Source organism: Dreissena polymorpha, chromosome 1 (genome assembly GCF_020536995.1).
Source record: "Dreissena polymorpha isolate Duluth1 chromosome 1, UMN_Dpol_1.0, whole genome shotgun sequence".
Lineage (NCBI taxonomy): Eukaryota > Metazoa > Mollusca > Bivalvia > Myida > Dreissenidae > Dreissena > Dreissena polymorpha.
Window position 1 is genome coordinate 98,422,032 of NC_068355.1, and position 25,269 is coordinate 98,447,300.

At 36.6% G+C, this 25,269-nt stretch overlaps 1 protein-coding gene across 3 annotated transcripts in view; it reads right to left on the reverse strand.

Moving 5' to 3' along the window:
- Positions 1 to 363: 363 nt before the first annotated feature.
- Positions 364 to 25,269, reverse strand: part of LOC127842009 (merlin-like) — a 45,231-nt gene continuing 20,325 nt past the window's right edge. Inside the window, exons 5-15 of one of the 3 annotated variants that reach the window (XM_052371319.1) lie at positions 23,728 to 23,803; positions 20,687 to 20,716; positions 19,247 to 19,321; positions 18,442 to 18,555; positions 17,972 to 18,094; positions 15,242 to 15,373; positions 9,831 to 9,916; positions 9,114 to 9,210; positions 7,245 to 7,405; positions 5,455 to 5,614; positions 364 to 860 (exon numbers count right to left, since the gene is read on the reverse strand). In XM_052371319.1, coding sequence (XP_052227279.1) covers positions 810 to 860; positions 5,455 to 5,614; positions 7,245 to 7,405; positions 9,114 to 9,210; positions 9,831 to 9,916; positions 15,242 to 15,373; positions 17,972 to 18,094; positions 18,442 to 18,555; positions 19,247 to 19,321; positions 20,687 to 20,716; positions 23,728 to 23,803 — 1,105 coding nt within the window. In that variant the 3' untranslated portion in view covers positions 364 to 809. Of the gene's footprint in view, positions 861 to 5,454; positions 5,615 to 7,244; positions 7,406 to 9,113; positions 9,211 to 9,830; positions 9,917 to 15,241; positions 15,374 to 17,971; positions 18,095 to 18,441; positions 18,556 to 19,246; positions 19,322 to 20,581; positions 20,717 to 23,727; positions 23,804 to 25,269 lie in introns of all 3 variants that reach the window. The other 2 variants (XM_052371312.1, XM_052371328.1) reach the window with 2 other exon arrangements.

Sequence of the window (25,269 nt, forward strand, 5' to 3'; positions counted from 1 at the left end):
ACAAATTTCCCAGCATGCAAATGGTTAATTTATCATCTCAGATTAGCCTGCGCAGTTTCAAACAGGCTTGTCTGTGACAACATGTTTATTAGAGACCTCCACTAAACTTAAAATTCCAATCAATCAGAAATTGTCATCTGTGATATGCATTATGCTGACTTCACGGCTAATCTCTGACAATACTTTAGTTTACCCTTTGCTGGGAAATTTGTCGTCTGCTAAAATGTCAACTGCTGAATTTCTAAAATTAGCATTTTCTTCGATTCTTTTTCCAAAGAATGCCATCAGAATAGCAAACAGTTTGGATCCAGATGAGACGCCACGTTCTGTGGCGTCTCATCTGAATCCAAACTGTTTGCAAAGGCCTTCAAAATTCGGTTCCCGCACTGAAAGAGTTAGGCACAGGTATTAGGATCAGTCTTCTCACAGACCAGCTCATTTCAAGTTTACCATCAGTGTAATAATAAGGCATGTGTCACCAATTTCCAGTCTAAAAATTGTATTTCCTCAAATTGGGAAGTTTGATGCAAAAAAGCTGCAACATTTTAAAACAACCAGCAGTTAAAAGCATCAAAGCTGGTCACAATACACCTCAACACAGTGCTATACAAGCACAGGCAGACCATGTAGTAGCTTGATTTTGGTGATCTTACATGTAGATTGAAATATTCAACACTACATAGAGATCTGTGCACATCATTGAGCTCTCAAAATGTGCAGCATGTCTAAGCACGTCATTGTAGAGATGTCACACAGTCTGGTGTCTGTAAATGCTCAAGTCTGTCCAATCATGGTGGAACAAAGGGCTGTCATAAATCTTCAAACATATTTACCCTTGAACGAGTTGTATTTGATGAAGCCTGACAAAAGAAGACACATTTAGAAAACAAAGTTATTCATCAAAAATTTCTTTAAACAAGAGTTAACAGAGAGGGTAATCAATGATTGCGACATCCATGCCGAGACAAGAATTGTTATCGTTTAATACCCCTTTATAAGTAATGTTTAACTTTTAAATGCTGCTCACTTTCCAGCCTTATCAGCAAAAAAGTGGTAAGTGTTTATTTTGTATTAATATTTGCCCTATATCTTTACTTCACTTGCTCTGAATTTTTGTAGCAGGAGGGAATTTTGTTATCCCGCTAAGAAACTTGTAGCCAGTAAAGAAAAGATATAGAACATATATTAATATGAAATTAATTCTAATCAAGTTTCTTGCTGTTATGGCTGGAATATGAGGGGCATTAAACAAAATGATAAAACTAATAACAGGTATAAAATAGCGAAAATAGCTGTCTGTGCATATACGTCATCATCTTTACTATCACGTGATTCCCCCTTCTGGTTAAGACTCTTGGTATGCAAAGTTTGACAATAGCAAAATATGAACAGCAAAACGTAAAAAAAACATTTTTTTTTTTTTTATCTCATACATCTTTTATTCTGAATAAATCAAGATAGTCATCAAGAACAATCAAAAACCAACTAAAAAGAGATCTCAATACTTATGTAATAAGTAACTTAATTGTCCAAAACTATACCAAAACAAACAGTTGCTACAGAATAACCCGGACTCTTACAAACTAAGAGGAATGATTTTACTGAGAAAAAAACGTATCCATACATTGAGGTGGTATCTATTAATGACTCTTACTGGACATAATAGTTTCAAACACAACTCTTAATATCCCATCATTCTTGCATTGACAATTAACACCCTTTGGTATTAACTAAGCAGTTTAAATACCTTGTTGAAAACCGAAAAAAAACATACAGAGTGATGTCATTCCCTGGATTATAATAATGTCATATAAAGAAAGATAAAAAGATATGATATATAAAATAATCACAAGTTTCTGATACTGATTATTTTATTTTCCTCGCATCAAAATCTGATCCACTTGCCATGGCTCAGGAACAAGGTTTTCTATGCCTCTCAAATAAATTCAAACAATCTGTATTCAAAATAACTCTAGTATTTCAAAAGTCAATTCATGTTCTGCACAAACATCATGCTTGCCTGGTACAGGAGGTAGTGTTTTTCCCAGGCCTTTTTTGCATGGCCCTGCGCCAAGAATTGTTATCGTTTAATACCCCTTTGCGCCAGTCCTCCTTTCTTACCGGTAAGTGCCACTCTGCCCTTTTCAAAGGCAAAAGCCGCCACACGCTCTTATTGATAACATCTTAATTGCTCCTTAACCAAACTTCTAAGCCTATGAGTATGCGAGTATGGCCCCACGGCAGCGAAGATTGGTGTGGTTGATAATTAGTCATGAGTGAATAACCCAGTGTCAATATCAATCGATAATTTAAGTGGCTTTGTTATACCAAGCACACTAATCGGTCCATAGTGTGTACTCCTCCACAATAAAATCGTGGACTTCTGGGACTTTTGATGTTATCCTTGTTGAAATTGTGCATTTCATGCATAATTCAGTTATATCAGAACAATTATTTTATGTGTAATTAAATAAAAATAAAAATAAGTTGTATCTTTATTGTTTTCATCTTTATGATAATTCATTATTGAAATAATTGCTGTAACGTATACTACTGGTCGTGTACGTAATTCCGGCCTGTACATAAAAAATCGGCCACCTGTTTTTAATCATTTTCATGATCTAAACACATATATTTTGATTATTTTTAGAAAAAACTTGAAAACCAACCCTACTCTATTTTGCAAATTAAAGAAGCATATCACATATTATCACTGTAAACGTTTGCATTAAAATGTCTCAAACATAACACAAAATATTTCTCACATGGGAAAAGTAACGTCATCATCCATTGCGAAAATTATATCCATATAAGAAACAAATATATTTGATAATATTATTATTATTTCTATCTGATAAACTTTAATTAAGATATTTTCAATTAATTGTCTAATTACATACATTTAAAACATAAAAATCAGGACCTAAATATAAACTTTTAATATATAAATTACCTCCCTTGATTAGAATATTCATACATGTAGGTTACATGTTGTAAAATTAAATATAAGCATTTACTAAAAATCGACACTAAAGTCAACTTTTTAAACAAAATGTTTTTACTTTGTAAGCTATGTTAGAAAAAATTGATAAAAGCTATTAAAAATAAATATTTTTTTATGAATTTGCAGTTCCCCATTAACAGTGCCTGATAATATTTATTAAAATAGGTAGGGGGAGTAACTGGTATAATAATGTCGCATATATTATAAGTTTCAAGTCGAAAATTTTGTTTGTGTAAACCTTTATTAATACTCTTTAAATGAGGACATTTGTCTAAAGATATTGCTTTGTAATTGTACCTGCAGATTAAACTGAAAAGTGGCCGATTTTTTAGGTACAATACCCTATGAAAATTGATAGTTTATATGTCATTAATTTCTGTTCATAAAAGTAACATACACTGATCTAATTCCATTGATTTTTTCATGCTAGGTGAGTTTTGAACCCAGGATTATATATTTGAAGTTTAGTTTCAACCAGTTGCCTAAAACAAAAGATTTTGTTAAAATAGTCCCAAAAGTGGCCGGAATTAGGTACACGACCAGTAATTAAACAAAATGCAAATCGCGTATAAGGCAGACATATATAAAATTTTATGTTGCTTTGCGCACATGTTGCAAACATCATTTTGACTAGATGGCGGACTATACAGAACAAGAGGGCCAAGATGGCCCTAGTTCGCTCACTTTTTTGTACAAGGCCTTGTTGATTGCTTCGTTGAACATTCAGTACTCTAGAGCATATTAGATTGGTTTTCTTCTGTTTACTTTTGCAGTGCGAGCGTATGATTAATTCTGATTGAGTACTTCCATTTGCATGTGTTTTTTTTACCTAATGACCTAGTATATGACCCAGTTTTGAACTCAATCGAAGTATCATTGGGACAAATCTTCTAACCAAGTTTCATGAGGTTCGGACAAGAAATGACGCATCTAGAGTGTTTACAAGGGTTCTCTATAGCCAAATAAGAAAAACTGCCCCGCCCACTGGCGGCCACGTTCTTCAACGGACCGGAACCACTTTTGAACTCAACCAACATATCATTAAGACAATCATTTTGACAAAAATACACGAAGATTGGGCATGAAATGTGACTTCTACAGTGTTTACAAGGTTTCTCTATAGCCAAATAAGGAAAACTGCTCCGCCCACTGGCAGCCATGTTTATAAACGGACCGGAACCACTTTTGAACTCAACCAACATATCATTAAGACAAACATTTTGACAAAGTTACATGAAGATTGGGCATGAAATGTGACTTCTACAGTGTTTACAACGTTTTTCTTTTTTTTACCTAGCGACCTAGTTTTTGACCCAGCATGACACAGTTTCGAACTCGATCGATGTATCATTGGGACAAATCTTCTGACCATGTTTCATGAAGATCAGACAAGAAATGTGGCCTCTAGAGTGTTTACAAGGTTTCTCTATAGCCAAATAAGAAAAACTGCCCTGCCCACTGGTGGCCATGTTTTTCAACGGACCAGAACCACTTTTGAACTCAACCAACATATCATTATGACAATCATTTTGATAAAAGTACATGAAGATTGGGCATGAAATGTGACTTCTACAGTGTTAACAAGGTTTTTCTTTTGCTGACCTAGTTTTTGACCCAGCATGACCCAGTTTCGAACTCGATTGAGGTATCATTGGGACAAATCTTCTGACCAAGTTTCATAAAGACAAGAGTGGCCTCTAGAGTGTTTACAAACCAAATGTGGATGACGGACGGACGACGGACAAAGACCGGTCACAAAAGCTCACCTGAGCAATCAGGTGAGCTAAAAAAAACTTATGACTCTCGACAAAAATGGTAAATAATGATGATCATACATTTAGAAGGGATTGATGAAATGCATTTGATAATCTACGATGCATGAAACGTTTTAGATACTAACAACATATTTATTAGTAATCATATCAGTGGATGTATGTCACGGAAATGAGTGTTTTGTAAATTGTAAGCGTTCAGTGAACTGGCAAAGTTAAAACATCTGACAAGATTATTGTTAGAAAAAATGGGATAAGACAAACATGGTTCCATTTATACGTAAGTGAATCTGTGTATGATCGGATTCATATGCATATATTGCTTTATGAGGTTTGTCATGCTGTACAGTTTACTGGAACAGCATAAACTTAAATGGACATTGCAAGGTAAATATATCAATATTAATTAAAGTAAGTTAAATACATTAAATGTGCTTGTTTATATTTGTGTGTTTTTCCCACAACTGCCTCTGATGGGATAAAATGTTTCTCCCAAAACCAGGTCTTCACAGAACGTTTTTGCCCTATTTTGCCAAAACTGTTGTTAAAATGCCCTTTTTGAAAGTAATGCGCCATGCCCCTTTGCCCTCCTGGGAAAATCACTACAGGAGGTCGATATCAGTTATCAACAAACATCTGTACTCAACACTACTTGTATCTGTGAACGTGTATACATACAGTTCTCAGTGTGGAGTACTTGTTCTGTCCAAACATCCTGCTGGCCTGGTACAGGTGGTCCAGTGAGTACTCCGCGTCCTCCTTCTTGAGCACCTCTATCTCAGACTTGAGTTCCCTCAGATGCTCTTGCAGGTGGCGCGACTTCTCTGTGTATTCAACCCTGACACACCCATGCACACATTGTCACATATTGTATTTGAAATAAATAGTATATTTGAATAATTTGTAAGTATTTGTATTTGTTTCAATATACTAGTGTAATATGCTATATAATCTTTAAATACAACTATTCAGTGCACTCTGTCTCATTACTGACACATGAACATTCAGTTGAGATAGTATCACACTCACAGAAATCGACCTCCAAAAAGTGATATTGACTAATGTGATAGGGAAATAGTTGTTACATGCGTCAATTCATCTACTGATGATTTATATTTGTGACAAGTTGTATTGATAAATCAATCAATAAACAAAAAATTAATGGCTGAAACAGGAATTATCAAGCTGTTGTAGGGCCAAATGTGATCTTTGACCATACATGCCAGACTTCCCTATCTTGGCGGGACAGTCCTGCTTTTGGGGTGTTAGTCCACTCCAGGCATACCGGTATGAGACAATTTGCCCCGACATTAGTAACAATTTCTTCCACTCGAGTGCACCAATGTTGTTTTTGACAACTAATAATTGATTTATCGGCAAATTATTGATTTCATCAGGCATTCACACCATAGTATTTTTATGATAGGGGTCGCTAATTGCTATCAATAAATGCATCCTAGTGAATTAAAAGCCGACTGCTTTTGTATTTCATGGTTCAATCAAGTCCAAAAACACTATTACGCAATTTTTTGTGTATTATACCACCTGAGGCTAAAAAATATTTTGCATCAATCTAAATTTAGAGTTAATTGATGATTGGTTGAATAAAAACAGTGCTTGATGGGCGATTGGATGTCACATAGAGGCATGACCCACATTTCACTTTATGGAGTCATCCCCATAGTGTACATATGTGTGTACTTCTGGAAAATGGAGAACGTTTGTGTTCATAAAATTCTTTAACACATTTATTTTCTATATTGGCCAGAAATTATGAGGTATTGTAAGTAATATACTGATTACTGACTACATTCAAGGTTGCATGATTGATCCTTTTCGATCCCGATTGACTTTTTGTCAAATGTCTCGACATTTTATATGGAATGTCCCAATTTGGACTTGAAATTTTTTGGCATGTATGAAAAGTTTAACCTTGACTTTTGAGATATGTTTTATGTGAGAAGTAACACTTTGTCTATGATGATTTAAATGCGTTCCAAGTTACTTTAAAGCCATCCATTGTAATGGCTCACACTAGAAGTTTGCCACACACATCGGGACATTCTCACAGCTAGACAGACGGACAGTGCAAAAAGGGGTCACAAAATAAAGCTACATCAAATCCTTGATAATATTCATGCAGCCCTTGGTGATCATAAGTCTGGAATATTATTACCAAAAAAATCACAAAAAAGTAGGTGTTGAGTGCAGAAGCTTTGGAAGTAATGGCCGATGTTAAAGTTTACGGACGGATGCACAGACGGACTGATAGACAGTTCAACTGCAATATGCTACCCTCCCTGAGGCATAAAAATGTAGATGCTGAGCGCAGAAGCTTTTGTGATGCACTGAAGCAAGCACATACCGACTGAGTGAAGCCTACAATGTCTATCTCGCTTCACCTTTTGTCAGTGGATGCTTATGGAATCAAATATAAGCCTGTGACTATAAGAGTGACTGCTGCCTACTTCTCATGTTCCAGCTCCAATGACAGCTGGGCCATGTCTGTATTGACAAGCAGCTCACAGCTGGCCTCCGTACAGGACTCATTGAGACCAGGGTCAGCGCCCAGCAGGGTCAGGCGACTAGACAGGTCAGAGGTTAGGTTGTGAATACTGTAGGCCCTGTCCTGAAATATTCAACAAATCAAATCAATTGGGAGCAAGATTCCATAGCAAAAAGAAACCAAAGGAATTGATAAACAAACCAAAATGTTAAATATTGGATGCAGGTTGCATTGTTTTTTCGTTATTCACAACTTTACAGCTAGTTATGTGCATATTTCCTTTATGAGTTATTTGCCCATGCCAAAGAATAACTCTGAAGTCTGATCTCTTTTCCTATGCACTCAACAGCACTATAAGATGTGTTTTTCAGCTGTGTCATCAGTTACTTATTAGGGATGGCAACGGTTATTCGGTTATCCATTTCTTAAGGAGGTTAATCGGTAACAATATTAATATTCGGTTACTCTTGCAGAAAACACAATTTTTGGTTGAACACAATTAATGCTCAAATCGTTAGTTTTGTTTTACTTCATTTCACTGTATTGGCTTATCTGTTTATCTTATTGCAAATTATCTGCAATTACCACCCCGTGATGCCTGTGGATCAAAAGCGATTGGAGTTGTAAACCATCGGGGTGCAGCGGATTAATGAGCAGGCACACGAGCAATTAGCATCTACTCTGCAGTGTGTTTGTTTAGCACTTTACATTCTATTGTGTTTCAATTATTCACCTATTGATAAATTTTAATAATAAACCAACCAATTAGGCTTGTCAATTAGCACATTTGACTGCCACATGTCCTTTTTTTAATAAATATTACATCAACGTGAACATCCAGGCAGTATACAGTCGGTCCAACTTGTTCAGATATCACGTATCTAAAAAGTATAGCGACAATCTATAATCAAATTCTGCACTGGCTTTTATTGATCAAGATGTAGAACAGTAATAATGTGTAAATGACATGAAGCTATATTACAACAAAGAAATATCACAGTTCACCGACAAGCATGTACAAAATGTCGGAAATGACTTTCGGAAATGACTAAGTATTAGATTCAAAATGTATAATATTTAATTTAGAATTTGAATTACCAATTTAAAGGACCATCACACATTCTAAAGAAACAGTATTTAATTGATAAAAAATGGTTTACGTAATTAGATCACAAGACAATCAACAATGCAGAGTATATTTGCATATACATGCAATTGTTGATAAATGTATACGTTTTTCGGATGTGTTTTTTTCATTTATGTGAAACAACGACAGTCAGTTAACCGGTTAACCACTCGAATATCTAAACCAGTTAACCGGTTACAAATTTGCTTAGGTTTGCCATCCCTATTAATTATAGAACTTAAATAATTTACACTGTGGCTGCAAACATTCTAACAATGTCAGCGATTCATGACCACAGTAAATTATATTGCATTTGATCTGCAAAGCAGTCATCGCAAATTTGAGTAACACAAAAAATGCAAACATAATCTTCTGCAAACATTGCAAACCCAGTGTTAAAATAATGATATCATGTTCTATTGAAAGAAAACAATAGCTCAAATTACAGTTGATACTCATTGAAAAGTAAAGATGTTTTTCCTTTTATTTTAATTGTATAATTGACTTACAAAATTTAAGTGCATTATCTCCATCAAAACTCAAGTTATTGAGCAGAAACCTTTGTCCTAATTTGAATAAAATTCCAAGCCAGGTGTCCACGCAAGCTTGCAAGAAACACAACAACTAAAAATAAAAGCCAATAATTGAGCAAGATGAATAGGCACATGGTTCTGTCCACTTTTGTTGGTTAAATCCTTCACTTACAGGTCCTCTTGTTAACTCCACCAGTTTATCCTTTGCTATTTTCTCAGCAATTCTTGCCTGGTGTAGTTCATGACGTAACATGTCTGCCTCACGTTTTCTGGAACCACAGATTTATATGATAATGAACATATTAGGTTACGAAATGTTGTATAAAAACTGCCTGAGCTCTCATGAGATTATTGAATATTAGTTTCACATGTTCACATGAAACTCAGACTAAATAGGTTGCAGCCTCTAAGTTGTTGTAGTGTTTGCCAAGTAATTAGGGCTCCATGTTTGCCTAGTGATCCCAGTTCCAACTGCACTGTTCTATTCAAGTCCTGTTATGGGAAAACTGGGCCAAATGCATGTGCTAGTAAGGGACAACATTATCAATCATACAGAATTGTTCATTTAAAGGAAGTCTTTCCAAATCAAAACTCCAGTCTAAGCCCAATATGTAGACCCTTATAAGCCTGCGCCAACTGCATAGGCTAATCAGGGACAACACATAATTAACATGCACTAAGCCCAATTTCCTAATAACATGGTAATTTCCTTTTGTTGGATCATTACCAAAATGTCCTGGCAAATTTACCAAGTATTAGTTCTTCATAGGAAAAAGACTCAAGTGCTTCAATAAACCTTAGGGATTCAAATCAGTCAAAGTATATATATCTCAACATAGACACATGACCAATAATTCAGAAACCATGCAAAATACTTAAAAATCTGAACCTCTGTTCCGAGTCATCAAGCAGTCTAGTTATCACCATCGCAGCATCGTTGACTTGCATTTTCATCATTTCCTTCTCATCTTCTGTCTAAAGTTTAACAAATAATTGTTTATAAAAACGTTACAACCACTTTTGACTACAACTGCAAACAGAAATAAAGAATACATGGTTAATGTGGCTGTCCAGTGGTTGGTACATGTGATTCTCAACCCGTCAACCCAGTTAAATTCCCATTTCCAGAAGCATGTGAGTTTGGTTGGGTGTCAACATATCCAACAGTTGGGGTTTCCACTGGCTGGGTAGTCCCTCTTCCACCCACAACCCATGACCACATGAAAAAAATAAACAAGAGCACCGCCTTGCGGGTGCAGACCACTCATCTATTTTTCTTTTTAAAGGTGTAGGGACCTATCTCAATTTCAATCACAAAGCAGGGAGGGTTGGAGTGGAGAGGGGTGTATAGTGTGGGTGTGTGGTCATTTATTACATTATCTTCCAAAAATGCAAACAAAATGAAAAAAAAAAAAACAAATTTTTTGGGGGGGGGGGGGGGATTCTTGAGTGGGATGTTTGAACGGTATTTTAAAAATAAAATAATAAAAATTAATATTTGTGTTTTTTAACAATGTTTGAAAAAAAAACAGAGATGTGTTTGTCAGAAACACAATGCCCCCTATTGTGCCGCTTTGAACATTTTTTTTTTCTTTTTTTTAACTTTGACCTTGAAGGATGACCTTGACCTTGAACTTCCACCACTCAAAATGTGCAGCTTTATGAGGAGGCCGCTTTGAAATATTATTTTTTTGACCTTTGACCTTGAAGGATGACCTTGACCTTGAAGGATGACATTGAACTTCCACCACTCAAAATGTGCAGCTTCATGATAACGCGGCTTTGAAATTTTTAATTTTTTTTACCTTTTACCTTGAAGGATGACCTTGGCCTTGAAGGATGACCTTGACCTTGAACTTCCACCACTCAAAATGTGCAGCTTCATGAGAACGCCGCTTTGAAAAAATTTATTATTATTTTTTTTACCTTGAAGGATGACCTTGACCTTGAACCTACATCACTCAAAATGTGCAGCTTCATGATAACGCCGCTTTGATTTTTTTATGACCTTTGACCTTGAAGGATGATCTTGACCTTGAAGAAAGACCTTGACCTTCCACCACTCAAAATGTGCAGCTTCATGATAACACCGCTTTGAAATTTTTTATTTGTTTTTTGACCTTTGACCTTGAAGGATGACCTTGAACTTCCACCACTCAAAATGTGCAGCTTCATGAGAACACCGCTTTGATATAATAAAAAAAAAGTGACCTTGAAGGATGACCTTGACCTTCCACCACTCAAAATGTGCAGCTTCATGAGATACACATGCATGTCAAATATCAAGTTGCTATCTTCAATATTAAAAAAGTACTGGCCAATGTTAAAGTTTTCGGACGGACAGACGCCATATATTTGACATTTGACCTTGAAGATTGACCTTGACCTTTCACCACTCAAAATGTGCAGCTCCATGAGATACACATGCATGCCAAATATCAAGTTGCTATCTTAAAAAGTGAAAAAGTTATGGCCAATGTTAAAGTTTTTTTCGGACAGACAGAGAGATTGACTGACATACTGACGGACAGTTAAACTGCTATATGCCACCCTACTGGGGGCATAAAAAATATTTTTTTGGGGTGGGGGGTGGGGGGGGGGGGGTATAGTGTGAGGGTGTGGTGGTCATTTATAAAAAAAAAAAATAATGGGGGGAGGATTGAGGGGGATTCGGGGGGGGGGGGGGGGGGGTCAGGTAATTGTTGTTTTGTCAAAGTATCAATCGAATCTAATAATAAAATATGAAATATGGGCACTCTGTTGTAGTGACAGCCATTGTGTGAGTATGTTTTTGTCACTATGACCTTGACCTTTGACCTAGTGACCTGAAAATCAATAGGGGTCATCTGCAAGTCATGATCAATCTACCTATCAAGTTTCATGATCCTAGGCCTAAGCGTTCTTTAGTTATCATCCGGAAACCATTTTACTATTACGGGTCACCGTGAACTTGACCTTTGACCTAGTGACCTCAAAATCGATAGGGGTCATCTGCGAGTCATGATCAATGTACCTAGGAAGTTTCATGATCCTAGGCATAAGCGTTCTTGAGTAATCATCCGGAAACCATTTTACTATTTTGGGTCACCATGACCTTGAACTTTGACCTAGTGACCTAAAAATCAATAGGGGTCATCTGCGAGACATGATCAATGTATCTATGAAGTTTCATGATCGTTGCCATAAGCGTTCTTGAGTTATCATCCGGAAACCATTTTACTATTTCAGGTCACCATGACCTTGACCTTTGATATAGTGACCTGAAAATCAATAGGGGTCAACTGCGAGTCATGATCAATCTACCTATCAAGTTTCATGATCCTAGGCATAAGCTTTCTTGAGTTATCATCCTGAAACCATTTTACTATTTCGGGTCACCGTGACCTTGACCTTTGACCTAGTGACCTGACAATCAATAGGGGTCATCTGCCAGCCATTACCAATCTACCTACGAAGTTTCATGATCCTAGGCATAAGCGTTCTTGAGTTATCATTCGGAAACCATTTTACTATTTCGGGTCACTGTGACCTTGAACTTTGACCTAGTGACCTGACAATCAATAGGGGTAATCTGCGAGTAATGATCAATCTACCTATCAAGTTTCATGATCCTAGGCCTAAGCGTTCTTGAGTTATCATCCAGAAACCATTTTACTATTTCGGGTCACTGTGACCTTGACCTTTGACCTAGTGACCTGAAAATCAATAGGGGTTATCTGTGAGTCATGATCAATCTACCTATCAAGTTTCATGATCCTAGGCCTAAGCGTTCTTGAGTTATCATCCGGAAACCATTTTACTATTTCGGGTCACCGTGACCTTGACCTTTGACCTAGTGACCTCAAAATCAATAGGGGTCATCTGCGAGTCATGATCAATGTACCTATGAAGTTTCATGATCCTAGGCCCAAGCGTTCTTGAGCTATCATCCGGAAACCACCTGGTGGACGGACCGACCGACAGACCGACCAACAGACCGACATGTGCAAAGCAATATACCCCCTCTTCTTCGAAGGGAGGCATAATAAAGAAGTTCTGGCAATTTAAGCAAAATTTAATAATTTGACCTTGAGAATCAAGGTCATTCAAAGATCAAAGTTAAATTCAACTTGCCAGGTACAGTACCCTCATGATAGTATGAAAGTATTTAAAGTTTAAAAACAATAGCCTTGATACTTTAGAAGTAAAGTGGATCTAAACACAAAATGTAACCATATATTCAAAGTTATTAAGTCAAAAAGGGCCATAATTCCATAAAAATGACAACCAGAGTTATGCAACTTGTCCTTTACTGTCCCCTTATGATAGTTTGCGAGTGTTCCAAGTATGAAAGCAATATCTATGATACTTTAGGGGTAAAGTGGACCAGAACACAAAACTTAACCAAATTTTCAAGTATGAAGGGCCCATAATTCCGTCAAATGCCAGTCAGAGTTACATAACTTTGCCTGCACAGTCCCCTTACGATAGTTAGTAAGTGTTGCAAGTATGAAAGCAATAGCTTTGATACTTAAGGAAAAAAGTGGACCTAAACACAAAACTTGACACATTTTCAATTTTCTAAGTATAAAAAGGGTGCATAATTCTGTCAAAATGCCAGTCAGAGTTACATAACTTTGCCTGCACAGTCCCCTTATGATAGTTAGTAAGTGTTGCAAGTATTAAAGCAATAGCTTTGATACTTAAGGAATAAAATGGACCTAAACACAAAACTTAACCAAAATTTTCAATTTTCTTAGAAAAAAAGGGCACATAATACTGTAAAAATGCAAGCCAGAGTTATCTAACTTTGCCTGCCCAGTCCCCTCGTGATAGTAAGTAAGTGTACCAAGTTTGAATGCAATAGCATTGATACTTTATGAGAAAAGTGTACCTAAACGCAAAACTTGACCGGACGCTGACGCGAAAGTGATAACAATAGCTCATAATTTTTTTTTCAAAAAATAGATGAGCTAAAAACCCTTTCAATAACAACTAAATAGCTGGAAATTGAAGTTACAATTCAAAATTCGTCACAACTTGAGTAAGTCTAGTAAGTGAATTAGATGAGTGCTGGGACACACTCTGGGTCCTGATATAATGAAGCCTAAGGCGCATAAGGACCTTCTAAACTTTGGAATACACACACACACACACACACATGGTTAATGTATTATCATTACAGATTGATATCCCACAAGAATGATTTCAAAATAAAACATTTTAATACTAATGATTACTCTTGAAAAAGTTGGGATGATAAACTGGGTGAGGAAAACAAACATTAAAGATAAGTTTGCATTTTTAATTCTTTTTGCAAAAGTGAGGAGGGTTTGTAATTATATTAAGGGGACAAACACACAATTAAATTAATTAAATTTCTCGGTTACAAACACAAAAAGAAAAATGAAGAATATGTAATCATGAAATACGTCAGTTGCATTATGTACTCACAAAGTATAACGTAACTATAACTCACAATATTTTCATTTTTTACGACTCAATAGATGAACTTTCTCCATTCTGGCACAAACCATAAATTCTCTATTTATGTTATTTTGACGTTTCATTATTCTTTTAGGTACGATTTAATGCATGTAAAATAGTAGACATAAATATATTTGTATAGACTTAATGTGAACTTTTCAAGTTGGATGCACAATATCTACATAAACAACAAGAGATTGACAAGCAATATGGTCCCCTACCGGTGAAACTCCACCATTGTCATATTTTTTATATATATATTTGTTGCCATAGCATCCAGAATTCTTGACGTAGGAACAAAATGAAATGACATGCATTATCTCCATATTGCCAACTATCCATGTTTTAAGTTTCATGAAAAAATATGAAGAACTTCTAAAGTTATCGCAGGATCCAGAAAAGTGTGACAGACTGACAGCCAGAGCACAAACCATTAAGTCCCCTCCGGTTTCACTGGTAGGGCACAAAAAAGAAGAATGGCCAAAAAATAAATGTAGAATTAAAGGAACAAACGTAACATGTTTCAACCACATGTTTATTTCAATTCCTACATACAAGTATATTTGAGCCTTGCCCTCAGAAACCAAGGTTTACTGATTGAGAATAAAATGTCATCCTAAATTTGCCTTTGCCATATGCAAAGGCTAATCAGAGAAGACACTTATTGCTTTTATTGAGTTTTTCGTTTACATAAAATACGTTCTAAACAAAAATCCAGTCTAGGCAGCAACTTTTGTCCATGATCAGCCTGTTTTGACTGCACAGGCTATTCTGGAATAGCACTATATGCAAAAGCATCAAACCAGACCACAGCTCATCTCTATACGAGGGTACCTTCATGACCGAGATCCTGATTCTGTTGTTCTCTGCCTCTGCCTCGGAGGCTTTCTGGGTCAGCAGTGAAGCCTCCTCCTCAGCTATACGTGCCTTCTCTGCCAACAGCTCTGCCGTCTCCTCTGACCGCATCTACAGTGACAGCCAACACTACAATTGCAACTCTTGATGGGCTATTCATTTTCTATAAGATGAATAATCATGCCTTCTTATCGAGCATTATTATTACAACAGGTTGCAGCACCTTGATATTTTCTCCAGATTGTTTTTTATATAAAAATCATCAATGGTAACGCACTGAACTGGTTTTCCCAATACATGCTGCACTAATTTGCAATGGATAGTCACCATGTTTGCTTTTTTTTTCTTTTTCAAATGTATGTAGGTCATCAATGTTGACTGGATACCTGTAAATTCAAATAACTTTAATTTTTGTTTTATTTGTGAAAGTGCTTAACAGTTTTCACCACAAATTACCATTGTTTCAGGGAAATTTTCTTTTTTCTATTTTGTCACTTTAATATTTGTTCATGCATAAAGGTTAGTATCAGGTCAATGTTGACATGCCATCAGTAAGACAAATGTATATCATCTGGAAAGCGTTCTTTTAAGACAGGCTTTTAACAAAATGTATTTACCTGTCACTGATTTTGATCATTTAGTACTAAGTTCCTACATGACAATTGCTATAATTCCAAACCTATGACACATACAAGACCCTAATGAGCCTTTGTTAGTTTGAGTATGCAGTACTGACCCAGTTCCTGCATGACAAGAGCAATACTGCTGTGCTAAAACACCTACAAAAGATTCCTGAGCCTGTCTGATGTCGTCCTGCATGTGCTACAACACCTACAAGAGATTCCTGGGCCTGTCTGATGTTGTCCTGCATGTGCTATAACACCAACAAGAGATTCCTGGGCCTGCCTGATGTCGTCCTGCATGTGCTACAACACCTACAAGAGATTCCTGGGCCTGTCTGATGTTGACCTGCATGTGCTACAACACCTACAATATATTCCTCGGCCTGTCTGATGTTGCCCTGCATGTGTTACAACACCTACAAGAGATTCCTGGGCCTGTCTGATGTCGTCCTGCATGTGCTACAACACCTACAAGAGATTCCTGGGCCTGTCTGATGTTGCCCTGCATGTGCTACAACACCGACATCAGATTCCTGGGCCTGTCTGATGTTGACCTGCATGTGCTACAACACCAACAAGAGATTCCTGGGCCTGTCTGATGTTGCCCTGCATGTGCTACAACACATACAAGAGATTCCTGGGCATGTCTGATGTCATCCTGCATGTGCTAAAACACCTACAATAGATCCCTGGGGCTGTCTGAAGTTGCCCTGCATGTGCTACAACACCAACAAGAGACTCCTGGGCCTGTCTGATGCTGCCCTGCATGTGCTACAACACCTACAACAGATTCCTGGGCCTGTCTGATGTTGTCCTGCATTTGCTACAATATTACAAGAGATTCCTTGGCCTGTCTGATGTTGTCCTGCATTTGCTACAACACCTACAAAAAGAGATTCCTGGGCATGTCTGATGTTGTCCTGCATGTGCTACAACATCTACAAGAGATTCCTGGGCCTGTCTGAAGTTGCCCTGCATGTGCTATTACACCAACAAGAGACTCCTGGGCCTGTCTGATGTTGCCCTGCATGTGCTACAACACCTACAAGAGATTCCTGGGCCTGCCTGATGTTGACCTGCATGTGCTACAACACCGACAACAGATTCCTGGGCCTGTCTGATGTCGTCCTGCATGTGCTACAACACCTACAAGAGATTCCTGGGCCTGTCTGATGTTGCCCTGCATGTGCTATAACACCGACCAGAGATTCCTGGGCCTGTTTGATGTCGTCCTGCATTTGCTACAACACCTACAATAGATTCCTGGGCCTGTCTGATGTTGTCCTGCATGTGCTACAACACCGAAAATAGATTCCTGGGCCTGTCTGATGTTGCCCTGCATGCGCTACAACACTGACAAGAGATTCATGGGCCTGTCTGATGTCGTCCTGCATTTGCTACAACACCTACAAGAGATTCCTGGGCCTGTCTGATGTTGTCCTGCATGTGCTTCAACACCTACAAGAGATTCCTGGGCCTGTCTGATGTTGCCCTGCATGTGCTACAACACCTACAAGAGATTCCTGGGCCTGTCTGATGTTGTCCTGCATGTGCTACAACACCTACAAGAGATTCCTGGGCCTGTCTGATGTCGTCCTGCATGTGCTACACCACCTACAAGAGATTCCTGGGCCTGTCTGATGTCGTCCTGCTTGAGCTACAACACCTACAAGAGATTCCTGGGCCTATCTGATGTTGTCCTGCATGTGCTACAACACCTACAAGAGATTCCTGGGCCTGTCTGATGTCGTCCTGCAGGTGCTAAAACACCTACAAGAGATTCCTGGGCCTGTCTGATGTCGTCCTGCCTGTGCTAGAACACCTACAAGAGATTCCTGGGCCTGTCTGATGTTGTCCTGCATGTGCTACAACACCTACAAGAGATTCCTGGGCCTGTCTGATGTTGTCCTGCATGTGCTACAACACCTACAAGAGATTCCTGGGCCTGTCTTATGTCTTCCTGCATGTGCTACAACACCTACAAGAGATTCCTGGGCCTGTCTGATGTTGTCCTGCATGTGCTACAACACCTACAAGAGATTCCTGGGCCTGTCTTATGTCTTCCTGCATGTGCTACAACACCTACAAGAGATTCCTGGGCCTGTCTGATGTCGTCCTGCATCTGCGCCAGCCTCCTTTCCAGCTCTTCCTTCTCCCTCAATGCTTCCTCCTTTAACTTCTTCTCCTTTGCATAGCGTAGACGTTCACCCTGCAAATGAATCAAGTCATTTACAAACAACTATTGGTCAATGAACAAGAATGAAGTTTAAACTTAGCTTTGTTGACTTAAATTCATAGTCGTGAAGTAAATTCCTTAAATTGGCTCATAATTAGTGCTGCAAAAATATACTAAAATATCAATATTTTTCATATCATGTACCGAATACTTGTTTTTCATGGGCTCAGCCAGGTCAAATGTTTTGTATTTTACCTAATTAGAAAGTAGCTTTTTATATAAGGTAAGTAACATAAATAATGTCAAGAATTTAAACAAGAAACATTTATATAAACAGAATAGCGAAATTTGTATCAGAGATTTGGGTTCAGTGTACTAGCCTGTTTTCTCCGTTTTTCCTCTAGAGCCTGTGCCTTCATCTGCTGAATCTCCATAGAATCTGCCCGCCTTCGCCGCATGAACAACTCATGGTTACCCACACACAACTCCAGGATCTAGTGGCCAAGCAACAGAAACAGTTATATACCAGGACCTTGATTGCATCAGTGTTAACAGTTAATGCTTCAATAGGAATAAGTTCATCATATTTACAAGCATACTCAATTATTTTGAAAACTTTACATTAGCCACACAACTTTTCTAAACATTGAAGGAGTATGATTCACGTGTGCATTATTGTTTTCTTCACGAACAAAGTGGTTGATAAATCTAAACAAAAAATCCCATGAAAAATAGTCTTCACCAAACATTCAATAAACATATATATACATCTTAAGTGGTTAGCATACATATACAGTGTGTTTTTCTTCGTTCAAATTAGGGGCCTGTAGGGTGAGCCATTCCCAATGGAAAAACATGTATATTTATCCCAAATGAGATCCCAAAATTCCCAATTAAAGGTTTAAAAGATAAAAATACCAATAAATCTCAACATTTATTTCATTCCCATCAAGCTTTCTAAGTTACACCTTAGTAAAGTTATTCACATCACTTTAATTCTCATTGTTTAAGCATTTTTTAGTTAGAAGACAACAACACTTATTTCTTAATTTAAGCAAAAACAATGTGATTTTTCCCAATCCAATTAAAAAGACCCAGTCCCATTCCCAAAATGGTGGAAAAAAACACTAATATAATGGCTTATACTGTACAATCAAGTTACATTAAACACAAAAGCTTCCTCACCAGTTTGTTTATTCTGATCTTTGGCGCATAGAATGTAAAGTCAGGGGCCTTCTTGTCAATAGCCTTGATGACAAACTGGAAACACATAACAACGAAAAACTGTTGTTACTCAAACAATCATAAAAAATACTATGCACATGTCAAATCAGTGAAGAAATACATACTAACAAGGGCTGTTTGTAAAACATGCATGTCCCCCATATGGGCTGTCCGTTGTAGTAGCAGCCATTGTGTGAATACGATTTTTGTCACTGTGACCTTGACCTTTGACCTAGTGACCTGAAAATCAATAGGGGTCATCTGCGAGTCACGATCAATGTACCTATGAAGTGTCATGATCCTAGGCAAAACCGTTCTTGAGTTATCATCCGAAAATCATTTTACTATTTCGGGTCACTGTGACCTTGACTTTTGACCTTGTGACCTCAAAATCAATAGGGGTCATCTGCAAGTCATTATCAATCTACCTATGAAGTTTCATGATCCTAGGCGTATGCGTTCTTGAGTTATCATCCGAAAACGATTTTACTATTTCGGGTCACCGTGACCTTGACCTTTGACCTAGTGACCTCAAAATCAATAGGGGTCATCTGCGAGTCATGATCAATCTACCTATGAAGTTTCATGATCCTAGGCGTATGCGTTCTTAAGTTATCATCCGGAAACCATTTTACTATTTCGGGTCACCGTGACCTTGACCTTTGACCTAGTGACCTCAAAATCAACAGGGGTCATCTGCAAGTCATGATCAATCTACCCATGAAGTTTCTTGATCCTAGGCGTATGCGTTCTTGAGTTATCAATCAAAAACCATTTTACTATTTTTGGTCACCGTGACCTTGACCTTTGACCTAGTGACCTCAAAATCAATAGGGGTCATCTACGAGTCATGATCAATGTACCTATGAAGTTTCATGATCCTAGGCCCAAGCGTTCTTGAGTTATCGTCTGCCAACCACCTGGTGGACGGACCGACAGACCGACCGACAGACCAACATGAGCAAAGCAATATACCCCCTCTACTTCGAAGGGGGGCATAATAAATGTAATAATGGAATATGAACAGCTAACTTATAACTAAAAGAAATATTATTTTGTTTTATTTAAATACAGAATACAAGCTCTCAGAGCAAATTTTTCTAAATCTTAGTGCTTGTCAAAGTTTCATAAGGTTTCAGCTCAGATGAAGAGGCAAGACGATGACTTTTGTTATAACTATCATATACATAGGACTTTGTAGAACAACTTGTTTACAATATATTTTCTTTTTTATCATCTAGTGTAAGTATTAATAACTATTATTATTATATCAAACACAACTCAATAAAGACCCACCTTTTTGTCTTTAAAGGAGACATTTTTTATTTCACTCCAAGGAAAAGTAATTTTAGGACTGAGTCGATTTTCGCCTTCATAGATATTTAATCCCACTGCACTTACGCCTAGCCATAAGTCCGTGTTCTTTTTATTCTGTAAAAGAAGTTTGTGTATTCTTAAAGGGGCTATTTTAGTGGTAAGATCAATGTCAGTGCTCCAGCTAGGATTTTAAAGGGCAGGGGGGCTTTTTTGTCCAAAGGGCACTTTCGAGTGCGTGGTCATTTCAGGAATGCTTCCTGTTGCATGTTAATTTATATGTTATTAATAATTGTTAGAATATATTATTGCCATTATTATTAAAAACACTGTATTATGTGAATTGGGAATAAGACATCAAAAGTCATAAGGGACTTCTTTCTTAAAAAAAATAAAAATAAATTGTTTTTATTTTACTTTTATATTTATTTGGAACTGGGCTTTTTTTTAGAAATTTTGGTCAGCTTTTTGTGAAAAAACGTTTAATTTTGCAATTGGGAAGCAGCCGAAAATCTGCGGTAATTTTTAGCACAAAAAATCAATGTATCAGAAAACATTTCATGTTTGTTATAACTTGTTAATAATTTAATTAAGTGATATTGTTATTGACATACGGTAATAAAACCAACAAACTGATTAAAAGGGAATATTTTCAAAATTATTAGCATTTTATAATACATGCCTAATCTTAGCCTAAAGGTTTTTCATTTTTTTTTTTTATAAAATTGATGTTAAAAACAAAACAAAAACATAAACATTATAGAAGATTCAAAATAAAAATATGTAGTACAAGTTTTATCAGATATGGGTGATAATTTCCCTAATAACTGAGTACCGTATACTTGCACTTATAAGACGCCCTCTCTTATAAGACGCCCCCGACTTTGGACTTTATAATGGGTGGATTTGAGACTGACCCGCGTGTAAGACGCAGTCAAATTTTGCCATTTTCATCGGCCGAAAAATGTTGTTAAAGAAAATCATCAATTATTATTTTGAGAATTTTTCAAACTCGAGCTGCATACAATTAGTAATTCACGCAAGTCTGAAAAATAAAACAATCAAACAACAAAGTAAATAAAAAAAAAATTATAATATATTAGTGGGTTTTATTTTATTTTCAAGTATTATTCATGCAATAAAAATAATTATCAAATTAACAAAATTTCTAACAATTGTGTATTTAATCATTTGCCCTAACAATTGCAAACATATTACGATCGTAATATCAATGCACAAGCAAAATTGATCGTATCAGTCATCTTAATTGCATTGTTTGACAGGTACTGAAAACTCATAGGCAGATAATTTGAAAGCCTTTAGTTTTATTACCTAGATTATGCAAATTTTACGCCCATTGTCTATTAACAATAGGTAACGCCTACTTTCATAAAATTAGCCAATCGCGTGATAGAGTGATAGACTCCGAAGCGCAGATCCAAAACACATGTCATGAAGAAAGCCATATGCTGATAATTGCATGCGGTCGCTCTTTGCTCCCGTCGTTGTTGGCCCCTAATAAATAAGGTGTCATCGGCATTAGTGGGTCGTCTGATTAAACGTGTATATTTAACAATTAACAGTTGCAAACTGGTAACTTATTTCAGAGGATACCCTAATTGCCAATTATGTCTTAATTAAAAATTAACGACGTAGAACAAAGACGATCAGGTGATACAAACTTGTCAAGTAGCATTTGTAATTGGCAGCGTGTTTATTTAACAATTGACAGTTTCAAACTGAGAATTGATTTTGCTGTTGTTTTAAGCATGTTGGCATCGTGTCGCCGCTTACACACGTATACTATAATGGCCAATTTATATGACATTTAACGACGTCGCGCGCAGACAATCAGGTGATACAAACTTTTCAAGAATAATCACGGACAATATAACGTCTTACGCCCCAAAAATAACAAAATTCAAATTAAAAATAATAGACAACAAAATCAGTAACAATACATTTTAGAACAAATAAATCGGTCACTGAACATAGCGTTCTGATACACAGTACGGGCCAATACAGACTTTAGAGAAAATGCAAATGGCTACCGCGATGATTCAAAACAACTTACAAGTGTCCAACTTGGCTAGCATAAGCCCAGTAAACTCGATATTTTGAAAAAAATTGTTTATTTTCACCATTATCTCGCTTATAAGACGCGACCCCAACTGTAACTTATTAATTTAAGTCTTAAAAATGCGTCTTACAAGCGAAAGTATATGGTAGCCAAGCTAGAGGAACTGATGAAACTATCGAGAGAACGATAAACTGAAATATGATTTATTTTTTATATATTTTATGCACTAAAGTTGAACCTTTATGCGTATTAATAAGCATTTATAGACAGTGTTCCTCACCAAAAATCAAGGAAATATTACTTGTTCTTCATTTGTGTAATGGTATAATTTTGTGGTAGAATATTTGAGGAAAACATAAGAATATTAACATAAACTTGCCTGCTGAAATTTTTAATGATTACAGCTCGTCGGTTTCCTAAAAACAATATGTCCCGATTTCTGCAAAACACCATGATTGGGCCCAAAGATTTTGATGTTACTGACTTTTATTTCAGCCAGGAACACTGTCTATAACCGCGAAAAACAACATAACAAACTTTTTGGTTTACGATTTTTATTTTCTAAATAGCTTGCAAGTGGCAAGGCATTGAATGTTCTGAAAGATAAATATCTCGATTTCCATTATTGGATGATTTCGGACTGTTTAATTTACTCAGAAAAGAACTTTCAAGTGTTATTTAGACTCATGTTAAGCCAGATAGTCAAGTGCCACTATTTGTTTACTGCCGATTTGTGCCACCCTTGTTTGTTCATGCTACCTACAAATGTGCACCAGTCCATCCAAAGGGGATGCAATATTTGAAGTTACATCAAATTTAGACCTAAAAGCTCTGTGTCTGATGGAAAAAATAGCACAGTCATTTGTTTCACAATCCCACCAACTACATAGTGCAAAAGTAAGAATTGTGAAGGGAAGACCAAGTGTTCACTTTTAGCTCCTCCACTTTCCTGGATGATAATAAAGAAGCTAATTCAATGTTTTTGTTTTATCTTAGTCTTCATTTTAAATTTGAATACTGAAAGAAAGCGGTTATTTGCAGCACTTACAGCGATTTTGAAGTAGTTCACACCATACATCTCCAGATCCTGAGAAATCTTAAGGTACTCCATCTCAGCTTCACTTCTGTTTATCAGAAAAAAGAAAACATTTTAGTTACACCCTTTACCACTCAGAAACAAAGTGTAAAAGGCTGTTTGCAAACACCCTAAAACCAGAACAGCCTGCGAGTAACTCGAAGTCTGTTCAGGTTTTATGCCATTTGCTGCTCATCAGTATCTAAGGGTTGGAAATGAAACCTTAAAACTTGAATCTAGTAAAGTCTTCAATTAAATTTAAATTTGTAAGTGACTACAAGTTTGTCAAAATATGTAGCTATGTGGTGAAGGGTTAAAGCAAACTTAGTAAAGCCTTATCCCTCTTTACTAACATTTGAAGTTCAAATGGACACTTCTCATATGAAAGACATGTGAACATTACATGGACACTCTCATATGAAAGACATGTGAACATTACATGGACACTTCTCATATGAAAGACATGTGAACTTTACATGGACACTTCTCATATGAAAGACATGTGAACATTACATGGACACTTCTCATATGAAAGACATGTGAACATTACAAGGACTTCTCATATGAAAGACATGTGAACATTACATGGACACCTCTCATATGAAAGACATGTGAACATTACATGGACACTTCTCATATGAAAGACATGTGAACATTACATGGACACTTCTCATATGAAAGACATGTGAACATTACATGGACACTTCTCATATGAAAGACATGTGAACATTACATGGACACTTCTCATATGAAAGACATGTGAACATTACATGGACACTTCTCATATGAAAGACATGTGAATATTACATGGACACTTCTCATATGAAAGACATGTGAACATTACATGGAAACTTCTCATATGAAAGACATGTGAACATTAAATGGACACTTCTCATATGAAAGACATGTGAACATTACAAAAAATATACAAAAAGCAAAACAAGATCCTTGATTTATTGCCAAATGTTTAGACACATCACAAAACAACAAGCATATAGAACAAGAGCTGTCACAGGACAGCGCGCTTGACTATTCAAGTGCTTGACAGTATAACTTTAGCCATCAGACCAGAAAAAAAAGATTCTGTGTTTAGGGCAACGGTCTCAAAAAAGCAAGGTAGGGTAGGGATTTATTTTAATTTTTTTTACCCAAGAATCAAGGTATTGCAACGGTGTTCCTACTGCCTACTTCTTTGCATCGATAACAAACTATGATACTTATATTACTTTATTTCAAAATAATTTAAAGTATTAACATTTATTGTATTGAACATTTGTTTCATTCTTTGGTGTAAATTGTAAACAATTGTTGAAAATAAATCATTTTTGTCATTCAATTTTTTTTCAATGTATGTTATACATTCAATACTATTTAGAAAAAAAACCAATTCTGAAGAAGTCACAAATATTAAAATTTTACTTAAAAATATACATGTGCATATAAATGGAAAGCGTACATGTTATTTTATCTATTTATAATACCTCTATATTCGATTAATTTAATACTTATCATAGT